The sequence below is a fragment of the Montipora foliosa genome, chromosome 7, assembly GCF_036669935.1.
Source record: "Montipora foliosa isolate CH-2021 chromosome 7, ASM3666993v2, whole genome shotgun sequence".
NCBI lineage: Eukaryota > Metazoa > Cnidaria > Anthozoa > Scleractinia > Acroporidae > Montipora > Montipora foliosa.
Genome location: NC_090875.1, coordinates 23,253,946 through 23,266,103, shown reverse-complemented (window position 1 = coordinate 23,266,103; position 12,158 = coordinate 23,253,946). Strand labels below are relative to the sequence as shown.

Here is a 12,158-nt window from a genome sequence, read left to right as displayed (position 1 = left end):
TACTCATTCTACCTGCCTCATCAGTTCTTTAGATTGTGGCACCCACACCTGTGTTGCATAGCCGAGGTGAGGGCGCACAAGAGCAAGGTAGATGCACCTTCTAATCCTAGAACTTTGGATGGTTCTAGTGTTCCTCCTGACAAATCCGAGTAGTTTGTTTGCCTTAGAGCAAGCCTCTGACACTTGTCTTGACCACGTTAGATTGTCACAAATCCAAACGCCGAGATCCTTTTCGCAGTTGGTACGCTCCAGTGTTGACCCACTCAGCGTGTAGGTACTCTCTATGGAATTGCGCATAAGCGTAATGCGCATGACCTTGCTCTTCGTGCGGTTGAATACCACATTTGTTGTATCCGCCCAGTTACTAATGTTGTCCAGGTCTTGTTGGAGCACCGTAATGTTATTTTGCGACTTGCTGGCTTTGAAAACTTTTGTGTCGTCTGCAAATGCAGCCACATGACTGGATTTGACAACCCCTGGCAAACCGTTTGCAAACAGCAAGATCAACATTGGACCTAGAATGGAACCCTGGGGGACCCCCGAGGTCACTGACCTACACTCGGAGGAACTCCCTGGGACGGTCACTCTCTGTTTACGATTAGTCAGGTAGGAGGTGAACCATCTCAAAAGATTCCCACCGAAACCGTAGTGGGTCAATTTGGCAATCAGTTTCCGGTGGCTGACTTTATCGAACGCCTTCGACATGTCTAAGAAAATTGTGTCGATTTGTCCCCCTCTATCTAGGTGGAGTCCGATTGTGTCAAGGACCTCTACTAGTTGAGACACACACGATCGTCCACTCAAAAAACCATGTTGACATGCATGCATCGATTGGTGCACTCTCTCCTTTATTCCATTAAAAACACAACGTTCCATCACCTTTGACACCACTGAGAGTAAAGATATTGGCCTGTAGTTCTCTGCATGTTGTTTGTTTATAGTCCTTTTTGTCAATAGGACATACGTTCACAGTTTTCCACTCTGTCGGAAACTTTCCGAGTCTAATTGACTTTAGTATCACCCAACAAGTGGACTAATGCAAATGTGGAATTTTGATTGGCTACGCTACTAGAGGACTATTAGTAATAGTCCTCGAGTAACGAAAAGCGTCACGCTTTCTTTCGTATTATTCCCAAATAAATATATTTTCAACTTGCATTTGCTAACTTTATCATTGCCTTTTCTGTCCGACTAGTTGGGTGATACTTAAACAATTAGACCCTTCGCCCTCAAGGGCCACGGGTCGGCTATTGACCTGTAGCCCTTGCGGGCTACGGGTCTAATTGTTAAATATCTCACGGTGCACCACACATCACATGCCGCGTAATCGAGAGTTGTAATCGAGAGTTGGACCCGGAAATTGACTAAATTATCTTATCACAAAAAGGAAAATCCTTTGGTTTGATTATTAAAAGCGGCGTGAACGGACGGTTTCATTTGGGTAAATCAGGGTTTTCGACAGTTTCTTGTTTCTGAAAGCACTGGACGTACGTGACATTTTTGGCGCCGCAAGGTGCCTTGCTACAACAAGTTGCAAAATTTTTGAGACACTTTCATTAAAAAACACCTTTTCTAACTTCCAATACTCGGAGTATCTAGAATTTATACCTTTCCCACTTCCTCTCCCCTCTCCCCCTTTCAATGTTGACTGCTTAAGTTCCCAACATTATTTTGTCTCGCTAGCAACACTGATAAGGGCGGGGAGGGGGGCTGCAGTGTGAGACATAATAGGGAAATTAATAACGCCCCAAGAAGGTGAAGTGTCTCCACTATTTTTGCAACTTGTTGTAGCACCGATGGAACTAGATACCTAGGAGGGTCTGGGGGCATGCCCCCCCCCCCCTCCCCTAGTAAATTTTAAAATAGGACACTCAGAAATGCTGTTTCCCAAGAATCAGCATGGCCCCAGACATTCCTTAGTAGCTCGCACCTCGGCTCTCACAAGGCCCCTTTCGGCGCCAAAAAATGTCACGTCCGGTACTTTCAGAAACTATGTCCTCTACTTTACAAAACTGTCGAAAACCCTGGCTGATTTGCTCTCTCCCTGCTACTTTTGTAAACGGTCACCTCTACCTGGGCCCTCGACACATTAAATTCTGCGTACAACCATACTTAACAGCGGGGGAATCTGCAGTGTCAACTATTACTAGTCATGATATAATACAAGGCCCCTTTGCAGACCAATGTCATCTGTAATCGGCAAAAGATAACAGGGTTCGGCTACCATAACTTTCTTTTTGCAGTATTTAAAAGTAGTGTCTGAAAAACTGTCATACTTTGACTACCCCATATCTGCAAATTAGTAAAACTGTAAGGCTATTTCAAATCAAATGTTTCATTTGTTAGAAACAAAGTGCTGACACAACTTTCTCACGCGTGATGAAGCACAGCTGAAACAACAATATCACGGTGAGTACTTGCCGGTTTTATCGTCAGGTCTTGAACAAATTTATATTTAGCGAAGACAAAAACAAAAGTGGAGTTTCATTAATTTATCAGTGGCTGCATATTTCAAACAATTTCAGACGAGCGAACTAAATGTTTCGTTCCATTTTTTTCCGTTGAATTGTTTTCACAGTGAAACAACAAGTGCTAATAATTTTCATGAAAACCTAGGGCAAATGTTGAATGCTCCCATCTTGTTCTCACTGAACAATTCGGGCGAAATAGAATTGATTACTTCGATCCCTTCCACCACACAAAAAATGAAGCTCAAACGAAGCACTGCACCGACACACCGTGACTGTTACTTGGCGCAGACGAGACGAGCGAACTAAATTTTTCGTTCCATTTTTTCCCGTTTAATTGTCTTCACAGTGAAACAACAAGTGATAATCATTTTCATGAAAACTTAAGGCAAATGTTGAATGCTTCGCATTGCTCGGGTTAATCACTTTCACCACAACAGAGAAACAGGCTGTGGTGGGGGTCGCACAGCAGAGCGAGGCTCCAAATTAAGTGCGCCCTTTTATCCTCCCAACCATGGTATAGCACAAGAGACAGACCACAACACCGGGAACTACATGCCCTACTCTTTGCGACAAGTGTTAGTTTCTCCTACATTTTCTAAAATCTCAGACTAACAGTTTTTGTTTGCCCTTGTAAACAAGGTCTCTACGGTGGGTCTTATGCATAGCGATGTTAGTCTATTCCGCTTGATCAATGAACTGTTTAATAGCACTCATGATACCTCGCATATTCTAATTTTCATAGCTTATTTCATATAAGTCCTCAAGCCACTTTCAACTTGCGATTGTATGTATCCTTGTTACGAAGGCTAACAAGGTACTCCATGGCTTGAGGCTCAGTGTGGATTATGAGGCTTCTATGTGCAGTGAATTGAAATCCTGATTTCAGGATTTTACTCATTTGGGACAGAGAATAATTCGAGCACAGCCTTAGAACCGAACGGAACACTAGCACTTTTTGCTGTTCATTAGCAGAAAATAAATTCATTTGTGCCAATACTTAGACCAATAGTAGTGCGAAACTATTTTCATTTACACCAAACATCATTCACTCACGCGAAATTACATTCTTCAACGATTTAATGTTCCTTCATTTGGCTGCGCAATGATCAACTTCAATACCAGCCTGATGTGCAAACATTTGTGCCAGTAGGCCTAACGAAGCCCAGTGAGGCCTACGTTTAGCATTAGTAAAGGTTTTTTTCGTGGCCATTCTAATAAACTTAGGATCGGAAGTTTGTTCCATATCGATGGGCCGCAGCATTAGCAAATACCTGATCAAAAATCTTAAAACGTGTCCGAGGAACATTTGACAAGGCAAGATCATTAGATCGCAGAGAACAAAAAAGAGCTGCCTTTTTCCTGGCTAGATCCGAGATATAACGTGGTGTCATAGTAGAATCTTAACTTAATTCGGTACTGAAAAATGGAATGGGATTTCAGCTCTTCTTTAGAGTTTTCTGACTCTATTATTTGACACAACTTTTCAAACGAGCCTATCTTTGTCATCTTTTAATAGAAAAATAAAGTTCTGTATCAGTAGAACTGAGCTGTCACTTAGAATCAGTACCCACAACCAAGTTTTTTTGTTGACAATTGAATACGTATTAATTGTCGATAAACTACTGTAGCGTTTAATTTTATTCCGATTCAGGGTGCGTATACTAATAAGCAGCGACGAACAACGTCGAACAATTAGCAAATGTTTGACCAAAGAAGTTAAAGGAAAACATGTCTTCCTTCATCGCAGGCTTTGCAAATTCAGCATTGGTTACTTTTGGACTTGTATTTTGCTTGACCGTGGTGTTAGAAGTTAGAGCCGACCTTTTAGATCCAAGTTTAATATCACACGAGTTGCGCTCCTTCGCTAACAATGCTCTTGGTGTGGAAGAACTTCAAGTAAGTAAAACATGTTCATGTTCGTTTCACTGGAAACGTATTTCAGAGTTCCATTGTGATAATGGTAATACAAATTACAGATCTATTAGTCAGATTTATCGTTTTTTGCAGATGTTTCGCAGTAGAGCATTATTTGCTTAATTACGTCAAAACAATAACTTAAAGACACTCGTCTCAGAGGCGGATCCATACCAGTCAGTCCACCGTTTTACGGAAATCGGTGAATAACACCGGAAAGGGGACCTAAGAGAGTTAAAATACAAAAAATCTCCAGGAGGAGTATGCCATTGGACCCCCTAGAAACTTTTTCGTTGTCTTGAGTCTAATTTCCTGGCCTTCAGGGCGATTTTAGACAAGCAATAATTTCAAGTCCGTCTGAAGGTCCGATTTACATATACATTGGAGCAAGAATTGTGATCAAAATCGTTATAAATTGCACAAAAAAAGTATCTCTTGTTTGGACGGGCCTTTACAGACCGATTTGCAACCTTGTTGAGTATTTGATATTATTGTGACAAGCTGGTTAATCCCATGCTTTCATGAGTATTGAGAAGACCGAGAGCTAGACCAACATATGCCGTTCGTTAGTTTGTCTTTAGGTGCGGTACATGGCTTCAGGTAGTAGATCGAATAGTAGACAAAATTTAAAGCATTTCCTGTCCCTCGAAAGAGCAAATAATTTAAATTAAGTTATCAATTGGCATTCACCAAAAAAGGGCCTTGAGGCATGAAGATGCAGAGTCTTGAATGAGAAAAATTGAACGCAACAGACGGAGGAAACTAAACCAAGACAAAATGAACATGAACAGAGTTCTATTTGTCATGATCAAGTTTCCAAGATACCTGTAGAAGGTCTAGAAGTATGTGTGTACGCTCGCACGAGAGTCAATGAGAACCTAAGGAAGTTATTCGTAACCGCATCATTTGCAAGTTTAAATTCCTTGAAATCATAATTCAGTCGGTTTTCACTTACACGCAATCTTGTTATATAATTGTTTTCCTTCTTCTGTTTCTCTTCAACTGAAAGATTCATTTGCGCTTCGTTGAATTTGTGCAAATTGCATTTTGATTCAAATCTCGTACCTGTTAAAACGTTCTTCAGATCCGCAGTTAATCCAACGTTTGCAAAAACGTAATCCTTTTTTGTACTTGTACATGTTCATTGTCGTGACTTTAACATCTTCAGTTCCCACAGTCTCCTCCTGCCTGACCTTGAAGCTCAGTGAGTAGTGCAGCGGTAATCTAACTCGAAGGTCGTTGGTTTAATTCCTACCCTGGTCAGAGTTTGGGCCCATTTCCATTAGTAGGGCTAACGCTCACATGGTTCATATGGGGCAGAAAACTAGCACTTCCAATTATACTCTAATCAAAAAACGTAATCCTTAAAGAATTTCGCGTATTGTGCACGAGTCCTTTCCGCTCTGTTTCTGTTAAACTTTAATATTAATCTTTGTTGAAATTTAAACCACAATGTGCTAGTTTGACCGAGCGAAACACCGGCAGAATCCTATTGATCAATAAATGAACTGAACCGCAAAAACAGTAAGAATTTTTAAACACAATGCAGCAAACAGACTAAAAAGACGACTATGTTGAGCTATCAATTCTGAGGGCGCTGTTACACTTTGCAGTTTTTAAATACTACTACTACTACTACTACTACTACTACTACTACTACTACTACTACTACTAATAATAATAATAATAATAATAATAATAATAATAATAATAATAATAACAATAAACCTGTGTGCCGATGAAAATGGAATTGATCAGATTCTCAATTAATATCAAGGATATATTTTGGAAGATTTCTCAAAGTCAATTTAAATTTTGAATTTTGAATTTTATTTTTACAAGCCCTAAGCATGAGTAACACAGAAGGAAAGGTTTGGGCCAAATTATATGAAACTTTCACAGAGATTTGTATATTTATTGGCTAAAGTAGGAAATAATAATAATGTTTTTATGTGCGCATTTCAAAGCTCAATGCACTTACACCCACCAAATGAATAAATAATAGGCCTTTGGCAACAATTGGTCCGTGATGACTCATAATTGGTGAACTTTAAACTCCGGTCGAATAAGCAATAAACATGCAATAAACATGCAAGGGTAGAAATTTTCAGACACTCCTATTTGAAGGAAGAATTTTAAACTGGTTTGAAAACTTAGAAAAATAGGAGAAAATCATTAAAGTCTGACTGGGTGGCAAAGCGTCCTTTTCCCATACAAATCCTTATAATTTCTTTCAACTGTAAAAACACCAGTTTAAACGATATACTTACGAAAATTGGCATGGGAGCATATTTAAGCTGCTCTTTTTAAATCTGGAAAAATACATTTACTCGGCAGAATCATCGTGTTTGTGAAAAGAGGTCACGTGACCAATTGTTGCAAAATGTCTACTGTCATTAAAAAGTAATTAAAACACAAAATAAGAAAAGAAACGAGAGGAATAAGAAAAAAAAAGAAGGATTAAAATAGTTCAATGGTTCAAGAAAAATAATTTCAGAAATATAAATGTTTTCAAGGCAGCAGACGAAACCAAAACAGCACTTGTTAGAGAACTTCAAGAAGAAAATGCATTCCCATAAAACGCACGACGACCGTGTGTCGAGAAATCCACAGTAGGAATAACAAGAAGCGATTTGGAGGATGAATACAGGGTTCGTGGTGGTTAGACGCTTAGACGGATTTTCTGGGATTTCTAGGACTACTAATCACTCTTAATTCTAACAGGTATCTTAATAATTTATTGTTTTGTTAATTGCAGGAATATTTCAGTAGACTTAGCTATGATACACGACGCATCGATGGCGCAAAGCTCACCGAGGAGCTTGCTGTGAAGATGAAAGAAAAGTTCACAACACGTTTTGATGTTGCAAGACGATTAAAAAACGCTGTCGAGGCTTCCTACCATCAGACCCCAAATACAGATGCAGCAAAGCAATGTTGTAATATAAGTAAATCAACTTTGACATACGATGAAGGATTTCGCACAAAAGTTGATCTAAACAACGTCTGCTTAAAAATCTCGGGTAGCGCTCCACCAGAAGCGATACACTTGGATTCCGGGGCAATTTTAAATGAAGCAAAGAAAATTTTAAAAGAGTATTCTTTTATAAAATGGCAGTACTTTGGTTCCGAGAAGGGTGTGATGACCAATTTTCCAGTTTTTGATGATCCAGTTCCTTGCGACGGCTACGACCCACGTTTCAGACCTTTCTATGTCGAAACCGCTACACCAGAAGCAAAAGATGTGGTGTTGGTGATTGATACAAGTCGTTCCATGGTAGGCAATACGATGAAGATCGCTAAAGAGGCTGCAAAAACGGTGTTGGACACCATGAATCCAAAGGATCAGGTAATACGTATGATATGAAAAATGAGGAGTGACGATTCTGTACATACGGACATATAAACTTGATTTCAGCTTGAATCTCAGAGTAGCCTGATGACTAATACCTCTGGACATTATTACAGAAAACAGAACAGAACAGAAAAAACAACAACTACCTTAGAATCCCAACTAGTCAGGGGCAAAACAGTTGACAAGTTACATGTGCAGCCGAGACGGTGAACCAGGGTCTTGAACCCGAGATGTCCAGCTCCCAAGTAAAGCGCCCTGACCACCGGGCCTCATTGCCTTCAAAAAAGCTACGTTACATTGAATAAATTGAATAAACCTATCGAAATTGATTGCAATGTGTGGTTGTGTCAAGTCGAAGGATTCATATAAACATTACCGTAACGGCAGCGTTATTTGAATCGAGACAAGTGGTAGTCGACAGATTCGCTTTATAAGGAATGGTGGACTTTCGAGCAACTATACCAAACTGAGGCGAAAAGCCAGATCCGAATTTCAGCTCAGCAGGGCGAGCACCAAGTTGATCGGGAGTTCGATTCTGTGACTCGGTGTCATATGCCGGTCGAGTTTATTGGTTCTCTTAGCTGCTTAGAGAGGTTTCACTGGCTCCAGTTACTTAGGTTTTCCTCCCAAAACCAACTTTCCAAATTATTTGCATCTGACCTTATTTTCTCAAATAGACAAGTTCCTAGAAATTTCTGGGTTGTTCTAGTCTTTTGCGGGGGCAAACGGACAAATAAACCTCTACAATGGCCGTTAGCACCCACAAAGGACTGTAGCAACCCAAGATTCACTGGGAACTAACTCAGTATTGACAAAATAGTCTGTTAACCAAGATCTGGTGTTCCGTTACTTGAATAAAATTATTCTTTTTTTTTTGAATGAGGAGAATTCACAAATGAAATATATCTTTGCATTTACAGGTTATCCCTGATTAAAACACTTAAAATTTGTTTGTTCTGATCAGCTCTTTGCTGAAGCGAAAACATGGCGGAACGACGTCACCCGGTGACGTCATCATTGCGGATTGAAGCGTAAAATCTGGGAAAGTGCTGAAAAATTAACAGTAATCCTTATGTTTTATGTCTTAGGTTGGTGTTGTGTCTTTCAATGACGAGGCGTCGACTTACACTGGCAGTGGAGTGAGTCCGTGCTACAGTGAGCGGTTAGCTATAGCAGTTCCCACAAACAAAAAGGCTTTGAAAGCTTATGTCGATAAACTTACCGGAAAAGGTAAGCCCGTAAAAAAGAACTTTAAAAGTTTTAACTGTTGATTAAGATTCAAGCTAATTTTTTTTCACGGGATAAAGAAAATTCCCAAAAAGAAATGTCTTGAGTGAAGTTGGCTGGGAGAGTTCCATGACACCAGAAAATACTTGATTGTTAAGAGACCTAAATCTTCCTCCAGGTGTTAAAAAATGTCATGCTTCAGTTTAAAAATTAGTTTTAGACTTTTCATGTTTTGGTGTCTGTGTCTTCCCTAATATTTGAGAAATATGTCTCTACTTTACATGCTGGAGTAAAAGAGAAAAAATGCAATTATTGTGCTCCAGATTTATGAGACAAATATTCATTTTGGCAAGCCGCCGTTCCTTGACATGTACAAAACATAGGTCACAGGTCATTGTTTTTCCCATACAGAAAGAATCCTAAACATTCATTACTGGGTTGCCTATGGGCAAACCCAGTCAAGGTCTGCGTTTAGTTTGTTTGTTTTCTTTTTTTTTTTTTTTTAGTTTTTTTTTTTTTTTTTTTCCGTGTCGGTAAAAGTCTTGCCTGTCACTCCCCTGGTAAGTGGTGTCTTTGTGGATAGAGCCTTCTGCGAGTATTTTCTTAGGATCGAGAGGGTAGTGGAAATGCGTAGATTTCTCTGGTGGACACAGTAGAATCATTAACTTAGCCTGCAATGGCGTCGAAAGTCATGTAACGCGAATGGCGTTTTAGTAGATCCTTAAACAAAATATACCCTTATGGAGCTCAATAATAGAAAGTCAGTTGGATAAAATAGGCAGGAATCTCAAAAGCGACGAGCACTGGACTTCGAGAACAATCTATCGCCCGTCGAGACGAAATCAAAGTGAGCAGTATTTACCTGAAGTACATGGTAATTTGACACAATTGAGTTTCTTGTCTTCACGCACGCAATGAAATAGGAAGAGGTTTTCGCCTCTAAGAGAAAATATGTTGTTTGTTTCAATAAAATTTTCGCTGGAAAAGGATTCTGTGGTATTTTCTGCCTTTGTGAATTATAATATCATGTTGTGTATTGAATTTTCGAGCTTAAGGTTCAAATGTGATATGGGAGAGATTTTTTAGTATTGCTCTGTAAGCAGGAAGGGTTCACAGGCCTGTTGGAAGCGTGCTTGAGTTTCAGCAAAATGAGGCCCAAAATCAGTGAAAACTTGTGACGCAGATGAATAATAAAGTAGCTGCTATTTCCAAAATGATGGAATTACCTGGTGATAAATAACGTCGTACGCGTCTTGGAGAGTAAATTTTGACTTTGCATAAACAAGAGTTGGGCGATTGTGATCTTTGTTTTGACTTCGCTCATTTCATTGTCAAACTTTATAACACTTGACAGAAAAAGAAACTTACAAAAACCCGGTATCTTGCCATCATTTGACACAGATGCTTCACTGTTTGGCTAGTAAACATGCCGCGGTAACTTAATCACGGCGCCCGCTGAATTCCGGCCATGTCACTTTCGATTTTGCAATTTACTTGAACGTAGCAAAAATCTCCCAAAATGTTTGTCGCTGATCGTAACTTTTTATATTCTATAGATCGTTTTCACGTGACGTCATCACCTTCCAAAAATCTAAAACTAAAGATCCACCAAAGTTTTTATCCTCATCAGGCATAAGAGGCGGCATATCTATATCTGTTGACAATTTCACAGCTCAATAGCGTGCTTCGTTTGGAAACCAGAGCATTTTGAATTTCCGGATTATGTAGGTGCGTGACACAAAGCTACGATCAAGTTTGTTGAAAAATATATACTTATCTCATGATTTTGAGCCCTTTTAGAAGTTAGAGCATTAGGAAAAGTGCTTATGTAAATGCTTGTTTTTTCAGTAGTGATAATCAGTCGCCTAGATAGCCAAAGTCAGTTCCAGATGTTTACACTATTCTCCGGCCTGCGAAACATTTCGACGAATATCTGAAGTTTGGGGAAACGCAGAGGCCTAAAACTTGGACAAGTGTCTTATTTCTTTATCTTCTATAAGATAACAATTTCTTAGCGTTTTGCACTGGATAGTTTTTGATTTATTTTTTTTATTGCGTGACAGTGAAAACGATCTATATTCAAGGTTCAAAATTAATGTTGTTTTCATGTCGTAAATATTTTATTCTCGATCGACCGTCCGGGAAACTTCGTTCTGCTCTTTCTGAAAACTGTGTATCAATATTTATTTGCTTTTTCATCATCAGCATTTGTTAGCGTTAATAGTATTTTCGGTCAGATGTTTCTGTTTTTTATGAGGGGTTTATTGTTTTGGTCTCCCATCCCAACACTAACCCCGCGAAACAGGGCTTGACTTCAGTGAAGTTTAGTATTACAAAGTTTTCGGATGCTCATAGGGCACACTTGTGGTGAAAAGAAGTTGTGAGGGAACTTGAAAATTATCAACATGTCAGCCCAGAAGCCAATGTTTCTCGCTTCTCTTTTATTTATTATTCTTCATAGACTGAAATGCTGTATTTCAATACCACACAATTCAGTGCCTTCTGATTTTCTGTAGCACGTACCACAGGCAAGCCAGTGTATGCTTCACAGAAGCATCTAGTTTATGTAAACCTTAGGCCTAATTAGGCCTAAAGAAAAGTTTGTAGGCCAAGGGTGGCTACGGTTGTTTCTATTTGGGTATTCCGCCTTCCTGTTTTATTCAGAAGAATTGCCTCTTGGGAAAATTGATTTGTGTAGGTGTTTGCATGTTATTACGCTATCGTTGTCATGTTAGATAACACACAAGATACATTACGAAGAGTTCATTACCCTAGAGTAAAAATCTGGTATCATGTTTGTCCCCCTCTCCCATGTGCAATGCTCATGCAAAATGTTGGAGGGACAAATTAAGAGTATTATAGTATTTTTTATATTGGCTAATTCTAATCTCTCCAGGACCTTCTTTATGTATTGTATTTGCATTGTAATGCAGCATTTACATTTAATTGGTATGGATATATATCTGGAACAAAACGTTTTATTCCACAAAACTTACTTTAAAAACTAGACGCTTTTCTGACGCTGATGGAGACTGGGGCCAATTTGGGTAAATCTTAATCTTGGGTGATGGACTCTTGTTACTCATTATCTCATTTTGGTTGCCATAGTGATCTTTGATTCCAGAGGACAGTGGTATGGCACTCTTTTAAATTGACACCATAATGATTGAGATCAGAGGTTGTCATGGTTT

At 39.3% G+C, this 12,158-nt stretch overlaps 1 protein-coding gene across 1 annotated transcript in view; it reads left to right on the top strand.

Annotated features, from left to right (window-relative positions):
• The first annotated feature begins 4,125 nt into the window (after positions 1–4,125).
• LOC138011419 (VWFA and cache domain-containing protein 1-like) overlaps positions 4,126–12,158 on the top strand; it is a 35,952-nt gene continuing 27,919 nt past the window's right edge. The window contains exons 1-3 of the mRNA XM_068858401.1: positions 4,126–4,367; positions 7,144–7,734; positions 8,829–8,970. Of these exons, the coding sequence (XP_068714502.1) occupies positions 4,200–4,367; positions 7,144–7,734; positions 8,829–8,970 (901 nt within the window). The 5' untranslated portion in view covers positions 4,126–4,199. The remainder of the gene's footprint in view (positions 4,368–7,143; positions 7,735–8,828; positions 8,971–12,158) is intronic.